Below are 19,123 nucleotides of genomic sequence, written 5' to 3'. Positions count from 1 at the left end.
AGTCCCACTGGCTGACCCATTCTGACATTGCAATGGCCCAAGCCCTTCCAAGAGATCCCGGGAGAAAACAACAGCAACCAAAGAGAAAGAAAAGAAAAATATATATTTATAAAGAAATGTAAATAAAGAAAACAACTGCAAAAAGTTTCACCTCCTGGTGACAGCCTGTATCCCTTGCTCTCATTGCTACAACCCACAAAAATACATTTTAATGTTTTTGCTTCAAGTTTATGTCTCCGTTGTGTTGGTACATGCATGTAATCCAGACATCCAAAAACACGCATATGAGTGACTAGGGATTCTACCATTCCAAGCCTCATACGCTGTCATAGATTTCAATGCTTTAATGGGATAGCGGTTCAACACATAGTTGGAGCACATGACTGCTTCAAGCCAAAATCTGGATGGCACATCCTTACTTTTAAGCATACATCTAAGTGATCTCACCACACCATTCTACTAAGGTGCATAAGGAGTAGTACACTAATGAGAAATACCATGCGGTTGCATAAAAGCTGTAAACTCATGTGACAAATATTCCCCCCCCTCGATCTGTACGCCAATATCATGAGCTTATGGATGCAAGCGTTTTCAGCCATAGGGAGAAACTGATGGAAAGCTGAAATTGCATTTGATTTAGCTTTCAAACCATACACCCAACAAAAACGAGTGTTATTATCCATGAAAGTCATTAACGCTCATAATTGCAAACCCATCCAATGGTGATGCATTCTTTCAACTCGTATATAACTATGATTGGTCTAAGAAGGGATGTTTTGCAGAGGCTTTCAAACCTACCAATTTCCCTCTTTTTCAATGCATCAAATGGCTTCAAATCAATTCTTGTGCTTGCTCCCAAGTTGCTATTACATCTCACAATGCCAAACACATGTCTCCTTCACAGATTTTTGCCAATACTTGTGCTTCATAGCTTCTTTTTCTTGGCCACCAAATGCACGTACATATACACAAAAAAGATGGTGCCCTCATAGAGCTACATAGATCACTATGTATGAGCTGCAATGGCCGAGTAGCTCGCACAATGCAATCTTTTGGAAAGGACCGACGATGCATCTTTCCCAATATACATCCCTTGCATACATACGTGTGTGGGAGCTGCATAGGTGGCAACTCATGAATCATAGACTGACGCTATAAACGCATAAGAGAAGAGAAATTAAGTTGACTAAACCGAGCATGCCATAGCTAAGTGTCACACATAACCTATGATGTGGAAGCAACCACAGCATCATCATGAGAATCACTCCTCCTGTCATAGATCTCAAGCCTGTAAAGGCCATTGCTCAATGTAGCAGAGAGCATAAGTGCATTAGAATCTCTTCCGTCATAATGGAGCAGCAATGATAAGAAAATTGGATTTTGAGACTTTTGCTAGTGTTGAGACAAAAATAAGATTCTTGCGAATTCCACGTACATGCAAAGTATTACAAGAGTAAACGTGTCCCCACTACATGATGTCAACTCCACATTGACAATGCCTTTAATGGCATATGATGCATTATTAGCACCAGAATTGTACCACCTGATGGTGCATCTCTCAAGGCAGCAAATAACTTCTTGCATGAAGTGATGTGCTTTGTAGCACCCGAATCAAAATATCAATCAGCATTTGACAATGACAAACAAGAGGCAAGCAAATCATTGCATGTGACTGTTAAGGCATAGCCATCATGTGCAAAATTTGCTTCCTCGGCACTGTCACCTATAGTTGCAGCAAGACCTTGCTACTGCTTCTTTTTCTCTCTCTCTCTTTATGCTTCCTACATTTCTCAATTACATGACTAGGTTTTCAACAATAGTTGCATCTCTTTTTCTTCACAGTCTTCTCCTCTTTAGACTTAGGAGGATCTGAATGGGCTTGTGCTTTGTCCTTAGGTTTAGCACTAGAACCAACCCCAGATTTTCCTTTGCCATGATAGGAGGCAGCGAAAGCTTGATTTGCAACAATAATCATGTTGTTCAAGTTGGAATGGGATTGCTCTTCCTATGACAAGAGAGCTACCAAATCATCAAATGTGTACAAATCTGGATCTCCCTTCGTCAAGAGGGGAAGAGTGATAGCAAATCCTTGATAGAATTCAAGCATACCATTGAGAACCGTAGAGACAAGTGAGCTGTCAGTATCACCTCATCAATATTGATTAACTGCTCTCGCAAATCATTAACATGGGTGAGAAATCCATCCATAGAATCACCCTTAGCCATATGCTCCAAGTCGAGCTTTTTCCAAAGATAAGCTACACGAGCTTCATTGCGGATCTGATATAAAGAGGCAAGTATATCCCATGCACTTTTAGAAGACGTACATAAATGAATATGAGAAATAACTTGTTGTTTACATGAGAGAGCAATCAAGGCATGAGCCTATGCATCTTTAGCATCCCATCTGAGTTGTTAGTGTGTCGAAGGAACAGGTGCAGGTGGTGCACTGCCATTGGAACCAGAATCACTCATTCCAATAGTGGATCCCCCTAACGTACTAGCTGCAGATGCGGAACCAGCATGCCTTAACTCAGCACCAGATACATATACCCACAAATTCCTTGCAACCAATACATGCTTCATCATATATGCCCACATGGGATAGTTAGTTCCATCAAGCTTATCCTCGACAAAGGACATCCCAAATACATCATTATTAGCCATGACTCAAAGGTAACTGACAATCTGTGCACAATGCACTGCAAACCCTCAATGTCCACGGAGAGGCAAGCTTCTATGATGCCAAATGATTCATTGATGACAAGGACTTGCAAATGTATTGAGATGACAGAGTATAGGGATAGAACAGTTATTTGAATAGAGGCTTGATGACCAAAACAAACCCCAAAAATGGGTGTCGCAATGTTGTATTTTGAAGCCAAGTGCATTGAGAGAGAGCATGAGGAATGCCAAATTCAACCTAGGGCTTGATTTAGCTCTGTTTTTGGAGAAGCTGAAAATTTGTAGAGGGGATTTGATGGCCTAAATGGGCTCCAATTCAGGTGTGCTTTAGCTTGGGAGACTCGTCAAAGGATGAGGAACACAGCTGTGCAAAAAAAAAAAAGGCTGAGATTTTGGCTCTACAATAATGGCGATGGCAGGGGGCGGAACTGGCAGCTCAGTCGACCGAGCCGGAACTTCTATGGTGGCAATGGCGGAAATACCCAAATCAAAAATTGATTGGGGGTTTGCTAATTAAAGGCTGGACGAAGCCCTTGGTGCAGGCAGCGATTAGGCGTTCGAGGTGGAGTAGGCGGCGCTAAGGTTCTACAGGCGGTTGCTGCAGATCTATGCAATGGCGACTTGATCTTAATGGGCAAGTGACCAGATCTTAATGCGACAGTCGGCTACTAGCCTACTGGCAGATCTAAATGGCGCCTGTTCTGAATGGCCACCAGCTCACATGTGCGACTTGTGGGCAATAAGGTTGACAGGCAACCAACTAATCCACGCTCTGATACCAATGTTGGCTAATGTGAGGGAGCTCTACAAGAGAACACGCACAGAGAGACATAATCGAGCTCAAAGAAAAACGTAAGAGTAAGACGTGCTGAAAAATGTACTTGATAATAATCAAAGTACAAAGTACTAAGTACTAAATACTTAAGCCCAACACATAAGGGTGTGTTCCCATAGGAAAAAAACCTCTCATCTAGCCAGAGTAAACAGTGCCCGTGGGTAGAGGTGTTCACACCAGGACTTCCCGGAGACCAAATGGCTAACAATCTTACGAGGTCGAAAACTCTCCCTGAACCACTTCGAGAAATTTGAGAAAAAGTGTGGTGAGAGACCCTGAGATTGCCTATGTCCTCTTATTGCTGGAATGCCCTCAACCTCGGGCATCTAGATCCTCCAACCAAGCCGTGCGGTGTATGCAAAAAATGGGGTACCTGGAGTCTCCTCCAGGTCTGCAGGATCACACCAAGTTCACTCCCCCGGGTCCTGGTGGAGGCACGTGATGGGCCGGCTCTCCCAAATCCATAAACGCTAGAGTCTCTCCCTAGCCACCTTGGCCGGAGGTGGGTCAATGTGCTACTCATGTGCATGGAATCTGATCACCCTCACGCTTTGTAACGTGCATCCCCTAAAGTCCTCCAAGGGAGATCTTTCTAACCTACCATGAGGTCCAATCGAAAAAGTAAGCAAGGCAGAGCTCTCATCCATGCCATGAACTACCAGTAGAATATGGTGCCTAGAGAACACTCCCAGCCATTGCGGGGGAATAGGTCAGGGATCAGAGTTGATGTCGAGGCTAAGTTTGTCCTTGCCCCGGATCCCAGTTAGGCCCCTCTTGAGACACTGGGAGGGGACTGTCTAAATGTAAGCCAATCTCCAAGGGACCTAGTAGGGCCTGTGCTCAAAGCTCCCTAGGATACATGAGGCTGAGCCCCTAGCATGTGACCACTAGATAAGCGGATCAAGGGGTTCCAAATCAAGGGCTATTGGAGACGCTCCTCAGAGGCAACCGTAATAGGCTACTGAAGGGCCTGCTTGAGGTGATCCCAAGTTCGTAATAAGCTGGCTGCAAATCTGTCTTCAAAAGCTGGGCTAAAGCCATGGGCCCACATCTCTGTGTCTGGAATTGGGGCCGGTGCTCCTATTGTTAGACCTCGTGAAGCATAGACTCCCTAGGTTGCATCCAAACTCTGGTAAATGCCAAGGGTCCTTCCCTCTAAGAGCAACAATCAACTCCTCCCAAGCAGAGTACTCTAAGCGAAAAACTATAGCCATGTCTCCTTCGAGTCTATCCTCGGCTGACTCTATCATGTTAAATTTCCCACCCATACACTAAAGGTCGGCCTCTAGAAGGGACTGTCGAACTGTACTCCAGAAGGTGGCTCTGAATGCAGCGGCGTTCGACAGATATACATTTAAAACTCCCCCACAGTCCTCTCCAATCCTGATGGTCACCCATTGAGACCGGCCAGTGTCAATGGTACCTGAGCCAACTACTGCCTGCAATAGTTGCACACTAACAAAAATACAAACTCCCTGCATCTTGGAGGGGCCAAAAGAAGGAGACCAGAAAGTGTGACTCCTGCCCAGTAGAATCTTCCCGCAGCCGCAGGTACGCCCCTCTGAAAGATAGTGCTCCTGGAGGAAGAGAATATCAATGGGTCCCCCAACTACTACTCTATGAAGCTCTCCTCTAAGGATGCCACGCCTCTGACAGCACTGAGGCCTCCCCAAACTCTGGATGTTCCATAAGGCAATCCGCATATCTAATCTCTATGGGAAGCGGAACTATTGGAACTGCCCGCCACTTAGAATAAGCATAATCTAGGCTCCACTTGTCCCAATGCAGGTATCTGTAAGAGGGGCCCCAGTCCCAGCTAAGATCCTCTTTAGGAGGCTGGGAAGGAAGCTGGCCCCCAGGCAGCAGAGCACCGGGATCTGCCACGACTGATACTGATGCTAGAGAGTGGCAGACCGTTGACCTGAGACGGAGCTGCCAGCCGATTTCCAGAGTTGAGCGGTGCCGCCGACGAGCACGCCACCTGGCAGAGCATAAGAGAATATGGTTTTGTCAGAGAACCGTTTCGAGCATGTGTCTCAGCAGCCACCCGACAGTGATTGCGCCCCCCCCCCCCCAAAAAAAAAAAAAAAAACTTACTTCAAGAAACCCCTCTTGTTTGGAGGCCGTTACCTTGCCGAGATTCATCTCCAGGTTCCTAGATCCCAGTGAGGCCCTCTGGCCCTACTGAGCCTTCGGCGGACCCTTCCTCTCTCAGGAGGATTCCTCCCCTTCTTTTCCTTCGCCCACTCCAAGGGTTTCGATTGTGTACAGACCCTAATACATATACCAACCAATCCAAAAGCACAAATCTAACAATGGGCATGTGTCTCATGGGCTTGGACGGGCAAGTTGCCAGCCCAAGCATTTTGTTTACTTAAAGACCCTAATTCTCCTGCTAGTTGCAAATTCCAACAATTCTGAGTGCAAAATGAGTAGCATTACCTGGCCAAGCTTAATATCACCGCGATTTGGGTTGAAAAGAACATGGATATTGCACACGACAACACAATTGTCTGCAACTCTCTCCCTGGAAAAACTCGAACAAATACTAAGTTATACATAGCTTGCACAAGTAATCAACTGCGTATACAAAGCCTCCTTCCCCTTGCCACTTCCTCCTTGTGATCCCCTCCCCCTCCCCCTTGCCCCCTCCCCCAGCCGTCTACCATAAGAAAGGTTTTCATTACATATGCCAAATTCAAAAGATAGAAATTGTACTTTGATCTTTTGCTTTTGCCTCTATCCTGCTCTCTGTGTCTGGTCTGATTCACAAAACAAACAGTCACCACTCTCCATACTGTACTTAGATCAAAAACGCCCTCTGTCTAAGCAATGCTTGTTCAGACAAAAGCTCTTGTGCTGAAATTGATACCTGGAAGACGCAGAGCTGAGCAACATTATGTCTCAGGTCCAGCTCTTGATATTCAATGCTCTCTTCTTGTAGCAGGCGGAACCTGAGCTCACATGTACAATAAATAAGACTTTCAGTAATCAGGAACTCTAAAATACAAGTGGAGATGAGCACAAGTCACTCACCTTCGGGTCCTCCAAAACATGGCACACCCATCACTTGACCCTCCAGTACGGCCCTGCACACTGCTGCAACAATAAGCTCCCTCAAAAAAACTATCCACAATGAGGTAAACCATGCTATCCAGGAGGCAGCATACCTTGTACACACCTTCATAACCTCGCTGAACAAGATCATTCTGCAGATCTTCGAAACGATCAACTTCCTGCGAAGACATCCGCATCGTAAATCGGAATGGGCTGCTACAAACTCTCATCAGCAAAACTGAAGACTGCTACATCCACTCACTCACCTGCAAGCAAATGATATCTGGTGACCACAATCCAAGCTCTACTAAGATTCTTCCCTTGCGATAATTCCAATCCATGATAAAGGATGGGATGTGCCAATAGAGCTCTCGCCAGTGTTGGTTAGCATTGTCTACTCCCAGTATATTGTATGAAACAACAACAAATCTCTCTGTAAAAAATGCAGAATATGTAAGAAAGACTGGGAGATTAAGATATGCTGATTGCATGATGCAAATGTACTCATGCAGACCTTGTTCGTGTGGAAACATTAAAAATGTAGAAGCCTTTAATAATTGATTATTTCATCCCATATATAAACTCTCCCATCTGAGTAAATAGAGGGAGTATACTTTTAAAAGAGAGGCAGTGTACTTAAACATGCACACACAAAATGTAATATTGTCAGAAGGCCATTCCCTGAATTGCAAATATACCACCCTTCCCAGCAGGAAGCATCAGTTCATACCCGAGTGGCTAATCGTACCAAACTGCCCAGTAGGAAGAGTGAGTTTGAACCCCAGCACCCAATACTCAGGGGAACCAAGTTCATTTGAAAACAGTGACACTGTAGATCCCAACATTGCGTGACGTAAATGTACTCATGCAGATCTTGTTCGTGTGGAAACAAGAAGCCTTTAGAAAATAATCATTTCATCCCATATATGAACTCTTGCATCTGAGTAAATACAGATCATTCCCATTTTGAAAGGAAGGCAGTGTGTACTTTGTTAGCAGTCATCTCCTGTCTGGATATTTACACCAGGGCCTCTGTTGTGGGTGTGCCCGCCTGATTTAGGTGTTTTCTCATTTTTCCCCACTTTCCATATTTTTCCCTATTTTTTCCTTGGTGTGGAGGGCTGTCCGACTGCTCTGCTGCCCCCGGATTTCCCCTGTATGCTGGCCGACTGGAGAGTGCTGGCCGACTAGAGGGAGCTGGCTGACTGGCACTGATTGCTCGTCATGGGCAGCAGTGGTTGCTGTCAGCTGTTTACAGCAGGCCGACTGGCTGCCCTGGGGCCATATAAAATGGCCCCTTGCCCCCCCCACATTGTACATTGTATCCCGGGATTTTCTTGTGTATATAGTTGAGTTACACGCTTCTCTCTCTCTCTCTCTCTCTCTCTCTCTCTCTCTCTCTCTCCCAATTCTGCGTTTTTCTGCTGTGCCCTTGCTCTTGGAGTTTCCAGTTCTTGTCTTCATTTCCGCTGTATATTCTGACATGGTATCAGAGCTCTAGGCTCTTGGAAGATCTTGGGAACTGTGTGAGCAAGAGGGGGGTAGTTTGAAGTGCTGTTTGGAGGACCGTTTGGGCTTTGAGGAAATAGGATTACAAGTGTTTCGCAGGCTGAGTGCTGGACAGCCAGTTGTTATTTCTTATCTCATCCACCTTATTTCACAAGACTTCAAGACTGTTTTGTGCCGTACGGGAAGAGGAGAAGCAAGCGAAAAGGCGGGCCGTGTTGCTAGACAGCCACTTGTAGGTTTAGTTTTTCATTTTTTCTCACCCACCCTCCCTTTTTAGTTAAAACCCCGCAATGGCAAATTTGCTTGAGATGGTTGAGAAGCACGTGAAGATCACGACACTCCCCACGTTCCCGGTGGACCGTCAGTTGGACGGGAACAACTATGGCATATGGAAGGTAATGATGGAATCTGTTTTGGAGTCTTATGACTTGGCTGATTTCATTGTTGTTGGGGTTCCACAGCAGGAGTTAGAGGAAGGGGAGTTACCCTCTATTCGGAAGGAACGGGAGGCACAAGCACAGTTATGGGATTGTGTCAATGCCAGAGTCCGTTCTTTCATCTTCCTCAATTGCACACCACAGGTGATCAATCATATAAAGCATATGACGCTGGCTAGAGGTATTTGGCAGCATTTGGCTTCTCTCTACAACAGGGTATCACCCATGAAGAGAATCTCCTTGGAAGTTCAAATGCGGGTTTCTGCAAAGTCGTCAATGATGCGGGAGCACATCAACAAGCTGCAAGCTCTTTAGCAAAAAGTTCTCTAGGCAGGGAAAGAGATTTCGTCAGAGGATATGGCCATAATGTTGCTGTCACATTTGCCCTCTTAGTACTCAGCCTTTTACTCTTCGTTGATCACCAATGGTAGGCTTAACACCATCACATGGGAGGAGCTTGTGCCCATGGTCTTGGACCAGGAGGAAAGATTCACGAATCCTCCACAAGGCGGAGGTTCTGGAATCTGAGGCCTTGACCGGCCAACGGTCGAAAGGCCGTAATAACAACAACAACGGCAAAGCGAAGGCTTCATCGCACAAGTCTTCTGAGAAGAAGCCCGACTCAGAACAAGAGAAACTGAAGGCCGAGAGGACCTGTAATGATTGTGGCGAGAAAGGCTACTATTGGAGGAAGTGTCCCAAGCGGACTGGGAAGAGTGCTGATTCTTCAGCTTCAGCTGCAAAGACTCCAACCTTTGTGCACTTGGAGATGATGGACACGCATGCTTCATCTTCTTCGAGCGAGGAGGCAGTTGGCTTCACCGCAAAGGAGGGATTCTTGATAGTGGTGCTTCCACGCACATGACTCCTTCCCCCCGTGACTTCTTTCAGGATCTAAAACGGAAGTCAGGTCGCATTTTCATTGGCGACAATTCCACCATACCGGTACACAGTGAGGGCCGGATGGAGATCATTCCTCATGGCAGAGGGGGGAAGCATTCCTCTCATGTTCTTTATAAACCCGCACTTGGTTTTCATCTGTTGTCAGTGCATGAGGTATGCAAGACTGGCTTCCAGGTTTGAGGAGCATTCTGTTGCTCTACAAGACCACGAGACTGGCTAGGTTGTTTGGGAAGGCGGTGTGGAGAATAGTATATACAAACTCTCCGCACTCTCCTCTTGGACAGGTTCTCAGATTGGTGACTTGTGGCACTTTCGGTTTGGCCACTTGAATGTGGATGCGCTGCGGCGAGCTTCCCAGGACCAAATGGTGGTTGGCTTGCCAGATGTTGGCAGCAGGCAAGGACGCTGTAGTTCTTGCATTCGTGGTAAGCAGCACAGGGAAACTTTTCCAAAGCAGACTTCCAGCAGGCGGGCTTCAAAACCTTTGGAGTTGGTACACACTGACTTGTGTGGACCTATGTAGACAACATCCTTGGGAGGTTCTTTGTACTTTATGCTGCTTGTTGATGATTGTTCCAAATTCACATGGGTTTATTTCCTTTCACAAAAGGACCAAGCTTTTGCTCGGTTCAAGGAGTGGCATGTAATGGTGGAGAAAGAGTCTAGCTTGCAGGTGAAGACTCTTTGGGCTGACAAAGGAGGTGAATTTTCTTCCAATGCTTTTGTGAGATTTTGTGCGGAACATGGTATCAAGAGGGAGCTGGCCAATACAAGTTCGCCGTTAGAGAATGAAGTAGTTGAACGAAAGAACAGGACTGTGGTGGAGATGGCGTCCATCCGACACTGGATGAATGAGTGTCGTTCAAGATAGCCTCGACCAATGGAAGATAATGTTCCCATTCAGACTGCTGGTCATGACAATATGACTTGAGAACATCAAAGGCCAACTGGTTATAGATTTCTGTCTGGCCGTCTGTCTGTGGATGGAATGCACTAGACAACTGCAACTTAGTTCCAAAGTTTTCAAATAATGCCCTCCAAAAATGCGAGGTAAACTTGGAATCTCTATCTGATGTGATGCTGCTAGGCAAACCACAAATTGGGTACCAATGCTTGAGAAACAGATGAGCTATGTTCTCGGCTGTGGCCGTATGCTTGCATGGAATGAGCATGCAAAATTTACTGAAGCGATCCACAATAGTGAAACACTGAGTGTTACGGGATCCGGTGGATGCTGGTAGAGGCCCTACAAAGTCCATAGATATATCGATGAAAGGTCCGTCGGGGATAGGCAAAGGTTGAAGTAAACCAGCCTTCTTTGTATGTGGAACCTTTACTTTTTGACAAATCTTACAAGCTTGAACATGTGAATATACATCACGCCTCATTTTTGGCCAATAAAAGGACTGTTCTAATTTCTTGAGGGTACTGTTGATACCCCTATGTCCTCCAACTAAGGAGTCATGGGCATCATGGAGAAGAGCTAATCGCTTTTCCCGTATGACATAGAGGCGGTTCTTGAAGAACAAAGAACCGTTTTGTATTGAATAATGGCCAAGCTCAGAAGTGAGGGCCAAATTATACTGAGTACCAAACTCCAAGGGAGTCGACATATTAGTCTTTCATGCTATCTAAGTCCTTCCCTGTGATTTTGAGAATGGTAGATTCCTCGATTGCCTGGATGCTAGCCTTGCGACTAAGAGCATCTGCTACTAGGTTATGCTTACCAGGGATGTATTCAATCATTCCTCCAAACTGTTGGAAGAGTTGACTCCACCTCGCCTGCCGATCACTCCACTGGGCATTGGGCATGGTTTGAAGCCACTTAAGTGCTTGGTGGTCTGTTTTCACTGTGAAGACCTGTACATAAAGAAAAGGCTTCCAATGTTATAGCATTGTGATGACACCCAAAAGCTCTTTGTCATATACCGAATAATTATTTTCGACGACATCCAACTTTCTACTGTGGTATACCACGGGTCTATTGTCCTACTAGAGAACTGCACCTATGGCTACATTGCTTGCATCGGTAATGACCTTGAAAGGTTCATCCCAAGATGCTAACTTTAATACAGGCGCTTCTGAGGCAGCTTTCTGGAGTGCACGGAATGCATCAAGCGCCTTGCCTATGACTGAGACTTTTTGCTTGCGAGTCTTCACCCCCTTGAGCAAGTCGGTAAGCGGTGCTGCAAGGTTGGAAAACTGATGGACATGAGTACTATAGGCCTGGCAAAGACCTACGAATGAGCGGATCTCTTGGGTAGTCTTAGGAATGTCCCAATCTGAGATTTCTTGAACCTTTGATGGATCCAGTCTAATTCCATCGGAACCAATGATATAGCCCAAGTATTGAACTTCCTTAACGCCGAAGACAGACTTTTTGGCGTTTATGTAGAGCCCATTATCTCGCAAACGTTGCAAGTCTTTCTCAAGTTACGTTGCAAGACTTTCTCAACATCTTTCTCATGTTGCTCCGCAGTGGCTGAGAAGATTAGTATGTCATCAAGGAATATAAAAACACACTTCCCAATGAGGATTGCGGAAATCCTTGACATCATTTTATTGAAGGTTGCGGGTGCATTTGTAAGCCCAAAAGGCATGACTACGAACTCGTAGTAGTGACCACGCTCTGTCCGGAAAGCTATTTTTGGAATGTCAGCTTTACAAATGCGGACCTGATGGTAACCACTCTTGAGATGAGAAACGTGTTTCTAGGGACTGAAACAACCGTTTCTTGTGACTATGTGTGGGAGTCTTCTTTCAGTCCTAAACACCATCTAGAACATGCTGATGCAAAAACGCAAACAGAAGGGAGAGTAGAGAGAGAGAGAGAGAGAGAGAGAGAGAGAGAGAGAGAGAGAGAGAGCTCGAAATTCAATAAATCATATGATACAAAAAGGTACATGAATCCTTGCAGCCATAGGCGGCCTTCTGGAAAAGGTAGAAAACCCTAACTCTAGTCCTATATCTAGACCCACACCCAAGAGGGAGTGAATGAAGAAAACGATGAGCAACTATGCCTTAAATAGGCTGGAAAATCACTAATGGGCAGGCCGATTGCTGGTTGGCTAGGTCCAAGTCCAAAATCCATGTGTGTCATGTGCATCACAGATGCCATGGACATTCTCAGGGCTAGATCCAGAAGAGGCAAACAGATAAAGACCATGAACCAGTAGAAGATAGGTAGAACCAGAATGTAGGAGCTTCAGGTGTAGCATCTGAGGTGGACATGGAGCAGGACTTGGAGCAAAGCATGGAATCAGATGGCTGTTAGCTACAGGACAGAGGATGCTGGCTGCCAGAAGAGCTGTTGGCTGACGTCAGCAGAGTGTGGGCAGCAGGCGCATCAAGCAGCAGATCCAGTCGGGCAGAGTTTATCATCAGTCGGGCAGCGCTGAATATTGGTATGGACATGGAACTGGCCGACCAGCAGTCGGCCAGCATAAAGAGTGTCCAAAGACCCATATAAATAGGACCACATGCTCTATGTTTTATTCATTCAATCCCACTAGGGGTTTGGATCCTTAGAGGTCCCAGAGGGGACAGATTTTGGTGTTAACCACCTTTTTTATGAAGGCAGCCCATGGCTGCAAACATGTACCCTTTTTGTACCATAGATTATACTGAATTTCCAGCACTTCTCTCTCTCTCTCTCTACTCTCTCTCTCTACCTGCGTTTTTGCATCAGATGGTGCGTTTTTGCATCAGAAGGTTTCCAAGAGTGTTTAGGGCTGAAAGAAGACCCCCAGAGCTTCCGCGTGTTACATTGGTATCAGAGCATCAGGCTCAGCAAAGCTAAACACTGATTCAGTCCCATATGATGGTGTACAGGTCCAAGGTACAGGAAAGTACACGGATTCGAAGCCCAAGGCGGGAACACAGATCGGGAAGAACTCCCAGGAGGTTTGTTGGTGGTGTTCCACAGTGCCAGATGGGGATGGCAATTCCATGAGCCAGATAGGTTCTCAGGTAACGGTCCCAAGGGAGGTTGATCCTCCAAGGGTGATGTGAGAGTGCCAGACTCAGTTCCAGGAATGAAGACCAAGACCGTGTTCAGAGTCAGGGCAGGAATGGATTGTGGGCTAGAGGAAGACCAGATGCATAGATCTTCATCAGAGACAGAGTGGTTTGGAGAACAGACCGGATTTTCAGAGAAAACGGTTTGCCAGGGATGGATGATGACAGAGGGACTTCGGGACAGGATTGGGATGATGACAGTCATCCAAGAGCAGGTTGGATTCCCGTCATCAAGTTTAGCAGAGGGGGATGTCATGTGCATCACAGATGCCATGGACATTCTCAGGGCTAGATCCAGAAGAGGCAAACAGATAAAGACCATGAACCAGTAGAAGATAGGTAGAACCAGAATGTAGGAGCTTCAGGTGTAGCATCTGAGGTGGACATGGGGCAGGACTTGGAGCAAAGCATGGAACCAGATGGCTGTTAGCTGCAGGACAGAGGATGCTGGCTGCCAGAAGAGCTGTTGGCTGACGTCAGCAGAGTGTGGGCAGCAGGCGCATCAAGCAGTAGATCCAGTCGGGCAGAGTTTATCATCAGTCGGGCAGCGCTGAATATTGGTATGGACATGGAACTGGCCGACTAGCAGTCGGCCAGCATAAAGAGTGTCCAAAGACCCATATAAATAGGACCACATGCTCTATGTTTTATTCATTCAATCCCACTAGGGGTTTGGATCCTTAGAGGTCCCATGGGGGACAGATTTTGGTGTTAACCACCTTTTTTATGAAGGCAGCCCATGGCTGCAGACATGTACCCTTTTTGTACCATAGATTATACTGAATTTCCAGCACTTCTCTCTCTCTCTCTCTCTACTCTCTCTCTACCTGCGTTTTTGCATCAGATGGTGCGTTTTTGCATCAGAAGGTTTCCAAGAGTGTTTAGGGCTGAAAGAAGACCCCCAGAGCTTCCGCGTGTTACAATGTGATATGCAGCCGACAGGTTCCTTAGTCTATTCTTATGCTGGCCGACAGCAACACCACCTCTTCCACAAGATAATCTCTTGCCAAAAACAGCATTACATGCTCCTAAATTCTGGTTCTAGTGAGTCTTTATCATGTAGCCTCTTCAAGATTAGCTTTGAAGTATGCATGTGCATGTTTTGCACATGACATCCCCCTCTACTAAACTTGATGACAGGATTCCAATCTGTTTCTTGGATGACTTTCATCATCCCATTCTATTCCTGGAGTCCCCTTTGTCATCCTTCCTTCTTTGGCAACCCCAAGAACTTGAAGAAGTAACATCGCTCCCACTGAACACCCAGCCCGATCTCCAAATCCACTCTAACTCTGAAGAAGATCTATGCATCTGTTCCATCCAGTCCCCATTCCGTTCCTACTCTGTCTCTGAACACTGTCTTGGTCTTCATTCCTGAGAAATGAGTCTGGCACTCTCACTCCATCCCTTGGAGGATCATCCTCCCTTGGAACCGTTGCCTAAAAGCCTTTCCTGACTCACAGGATTGCCATTCCCTTTGGGCTTTGTGAAACACCATCAACTAGCTTCCTGGGAGTTCTTCCCGGTCTTGCGTTCCTTCCCTTGGGACTCGTACTTGTGCACTTTCCTGTACCTTGGACCTGTACACCTTCATATGGGACTGAATCAGTGTTTAGCCTTGCTGAGCCTGATGCTCTGATACCAATGTTACATGCGGAAGCTCTGGGAGTCTTCTTTCAGCCCTAAACACCATCTAGAACATGCTAATGCAGAAACGCAAACAGAAGGGAGAGTAGAGAGAGAGAGAGAGAGAGAGAGCTGGAAATTCAGTATATCATATGGTACAAAAAGGTACATGAATCCTTGCAGCCATGGGCAGCCTTTTGGAAAAGGTAGAAAACCCTAACTCTAGTCCTATATCTAGACCCACACCCAAGAGGGAGTGAATGAAGAAAACGATGAGCAACTATGCCTTAAATAGGCTGGAAAATCACTGATGGACTGGCCAACTGCTGGTCGGCCAGGTCCAAGTCCAAAATCCATGTGATGTGCAGCCAACAGGTTCCTTAGTCTATTCTTATGCTGGCCGACAGCAACACCACCTCTTCCATCAGATAATCTCCTGCCAAAACAGCATTACATGCCCCTAAATTCTGGTTCTAGTGAGTTTATCATGTTGCCTCTTCAGGACTAGCTTTGAAGTATGCATGTGCATGTCTTGCACATGACATTTATCCCCAACCCCAACAGCCTAGGTATCTCATATGGGGTGGAGTCCTGCAGAGGAAGTGCTAAATAGGCCGGGGGGAACCTTAGTTGAGTCATCTCCCCCAAGCCAGTCTTTTAGGAGATCAGCTTGTCGAAAGATGGGAGCCCCAATTGCAACGCTGCAGCTCATGGCGGTAAGTCTCCTAGGAGCAGGCTGACCATGACGAGGCTGCACAGACTGGCGAAAAATTTAACTCCAAAAAAAGGTATCAGAGCCTGGTGGTGGACCTGGGCAGGCCCTCGCTTGAATGGAGAAGGGTGTTGGTGGTGCAATCCTCACAAGGTCGAGGCGGGTGACACAAGTGTAATTGTTCGCCTGGTTTCCCACGTGCACTAGAATCGTGCAGGGGTGACACTACATAGGCTGGAGCGGACGCTTGGTTCAGTCACGGGGGGCAGCTGGGAGCTCAATTGGAATGGTGCAGCCCCCATCGTGCTCATGGTGGTGCGTCTCCTTGGAGCGGGCTGGCCATGCTGGAGCTACATGGACTGGCAAGAAATTTTGCACCAATATAAACCTTCATTACCATTTTGAAAGAGAGGCGGTGACACAAAAATGAAACATTGTCGGAAGGCCATTCCCCGAATGGCAAACATACCACTCTGCCCAGAAGAAGGCATCACTACGAACCCAAGTGGCAGCAGGGAGCGTGAGTTTGAACCCCAACACCCAATACTCAAGTGAACCACCTTCATTTGAAAACAGTGACACTGTAGATCCCAACTACTAAATGGATGAATTTTCCATTCATAAACCCTTAACAGTGACACTGTAGATCCCAACTACTAAATGGATGAATTTTCCATGCATAAACCCTTAAACATCTAAAAATTTATCCCATACATAGAATTACTCTCAACAATTTGTAATTAGAAGGCTTTTCTTCTGGAGCAAACTTCAAATAAAATTCAAACGCAGCAGCATGGGTCTTTGCTGGCATGTTGAGCAGTGAACTCTGTTATACCAAACCCCACTAATGTAGCCACTCGCTACAGTAGCCGGCCATGGAAGGAGTTTGTATCTTGCCATGGTGGAAGTATCCATATTATGTGATTTTACACCGTGGCATATCTGGCCATGGCAGAAGGTCCATATTTTGCCATGTTTCTTCACCATAGAGTCTCTCTCCATGACAGGAGTTTCCATCAACGCTGTGTTTTTTTCAGTATGGAGTCTCCATGGAGGGGTTTCTTTCTTGCAGCCTACGTCTGATGCAAACATTGAAAGACGGAAAGAACCTGCTGAAGGAGGCGGCAGGGTTTCACTGTGGATCCAATCGCGACGATCGTCAGTGCGGCCACGGTCCCTTTGAGGCCCTCTGGACCAACGGTGGCGGTAAGCCTGACTTCCGCTATCGGATACGGTTCTGGTGCCATCAACTCCGCTGCAGAAAGTAGAAACCCTAGCCGGGAGAGAGTGCCCCATGTTCTTCAAGCTGCCGCAAGCATCCTGCCTACTATGGTTGTTGTTGAGGGCATGTGCAGGCGGGGGTTGAGGTCTCTGCCAATCGGACGGGGAAGGAACGGGGGGACCTCTGAAGCTTCGCTCGGAGCCTGCGCAAGAAGAATACCAGGGTTGGAAACGCAGACATGATGGAAATGGAGAGAAATGCGTGGTAGACATTGTAAAACAGTAGGTAGTTACCTTTCATTTCCAGCTCTTTTCGACTCAAGGGTCTCCCAGAAAACTGATGAGCCCGTGAGCGCGACTTTGTAAGCCTGACAGATCCTGTGATATACTTGGTTAGAGAACAGAGCTCAAATAGATATTCTTCACCAAAGGCAAAAAAGAAAAATAATACTTTAGATTATCTATTATATTTTATTTTGGCGAGAAAGCTAATCGAACCCGAAGGGTGCTACCGAATATGTGCAACTAAAAATATTATAACAATATATTTATATACATATATACATAATAAAAAAATTATATTTTTTATATACTAGCATCTATTAAAGTATATTTTATATATTTATAATCTACAAACACACAAAAAATTTATATTACTTCATACCATTTTTTATTTATTGATTTGTTTTTACCCCCCTCTCTCTCTCTCTCTCTCTCTCTCTCTCTCTCTCTCTCTCTCTAAACAATAAAGACAATGCATGCAAAGACCATGCAAGAAAAGGGAAGGAATAGAGCTCACAAGGAAACTACTATTGCAAGGGAATGACTGTGTATTGCTTATTGTCAAAAATGACTTATGTACAAGTGACTAGTTTTCACAATAGGCCGATCAAACTTAAAAATGGTTCGGCTATTACTAGTCTTAGGCAACTATGAGTTCGTAGATTTTCCCTATTTGACATTGAGTACATGGTAAGGCTGCTTTATATGTTCCAATGTCGAGTTAAGTGCCCGTTCGCATGGGCAAGATGACAAAGCGCCATTTTACGTGGTAGGTTAAATGGTCGAAACTATGTTAACCAACGGAGTAGTTAGCATAACCCCTTCTAATGGTAATGATCGTGTGTCCTCACATGAGGTTGGTGGTGAAGTTGTTGTGTCGAGAAGTGGATGGTGTGGATGGTCTAAGATACATTGAGAAGTTGACAACCGAGGTTATGTGGTTAGTTCGAGGCCGATCAGCCGCCGCGCTCTACAGTCAAATACAGGACAAAGTGATGGGAAGCTTTTGGCAACCCTGATGGCAACAAGCAGCTTGTCGAGACGACATGGAAAGTGATAGGCGATGTAGAGATTCTTCATGTCAAGCCTCCGTTGGTTATGGAAGTGGTATGGACCCTTCAATGTGAGGCGGCTAGTAGAAGCCGTCCACACCCTGTGTTTGGTGGAATGAGGCCAGGACCTAATGGAATGATTAGCATGGGTAGATGGAGGTCTGGGCGTCTTGGTGCGATAAGATATTATGCCTAGATGGGGCTTTTGCTTAACGAATACGTCAAGACCACGGTGAGGTTTTGTTGGTATTGAATTGGAGTCGAAGTTGAGGATATAGGCAAGGTTGAGGGTACTCGAGGTGATGGGTCATACCATGGGCGAGACTTATGCCTACCAAGGTCCCGCAATCCAAGATGTACCTAGAGGAGGAAGGTTCGTTGATGAGGTTAGTTGTAGCAGTTTACAGGTGTTTGTGCATGATGTGAGATGCAAGAAGCCTTACTACCCACAAGCGAATGGCTAACATGGGCCTACTGCACCACATACAAGGTGGTTCTCAATAGCACACCTTTTCAGTGTGTATTTAGGGACACTTGGTTCTAGGTCTACAAGTTACAGGAAGACATAACCTCAAGGGAAACCCTCTCACAAAGAGGTTAGTTTCCTTAGAGCAACTAAGAGAGCAAAGATCACAATCTGTATACAGATGGTGATGGTTGAAAAACGATGGCGCAAGAGCAAGGGTTTAATGACCAAGTCAATGATAAATGCATGAAGGTAGGAGACATGGTACTTATATATAATGTTAAGAACACCAAACGCAATCTCAATTACTAAGGCCAGGTG

At 45.9% G+C, this 19,123-nt stretch overlaps 1 protein-coding gene across 1 annotated transcript in view; it reads right to left on the bottom strand.

Annotated features, from left to right (window-relative positions):
* LOC147609730 (carbon catabolite repressor protein 4 homolog 5-like) overlaps positions 1 to 17,441 on the bottom strand; it is a 54,829-nt gene extending 37,388 nt beyond the window's left edge. Inside the window, exons 1-8 of the mRNA XM_086786703.1 lie at positions 17,297 to 17,441; positions 16,891 to 17,205; positions 6,844 to 7,010; positions 6,691 to 6,756; positions 6,557 to 6,609; positions 6,393 to 6,474; positions 6,239 to 6,282; positions 5,963 to 6,047 (exon numbers count right to left, since the gene is read on the bottom strand). Of these exons, the coding sequence (XP_086642829.1) occupies positions 5,963 to 6,047; positions 6,239 to 6,282; positions 6,393 to 6,474; positions 6,557 to 6,609; positions 6,691 to 6,756; positions 6,844 to 7,010; positions 16,891 to 17,205; positions 17,297 to 17,303 (819 nt within the window). The 5' untranslated portion in view covers positions 17,304 to 17,441. The remainder of the gene's footprint in view (positions 1 to 5,962; positions 6,048 to 6,238; positions 6,283 to 6,392; positions 6,475 to 6,556; positions 6,610 to 6,690; positions 6,757 to 6,843; positions 7,011 to 16,890; positions 17,206 to 17,296) is intronic.
* Between the last annotated feature and the right edge of the window lie 1,682 nt (positions 17,442 to 19,123).

This window comes from Cibotium barometz, chromosome 50, assembly GCF_041138505.1.
Source record: "Cibotium barometz isolate CiBa-2024 chromosome 50, ASM4113850v1, whole genome shotgun sequence".
Taxonomy (NCBI): Eukaryota; Viridiplantae; Streptophyta; class Polypodiopsida; order Cyatheales; family Cibotiaceae; genus Cibotium; species Cibotium barometz.
This window is presented reverse-complemented; position numbering and strand designations above follow the sequence as displayed.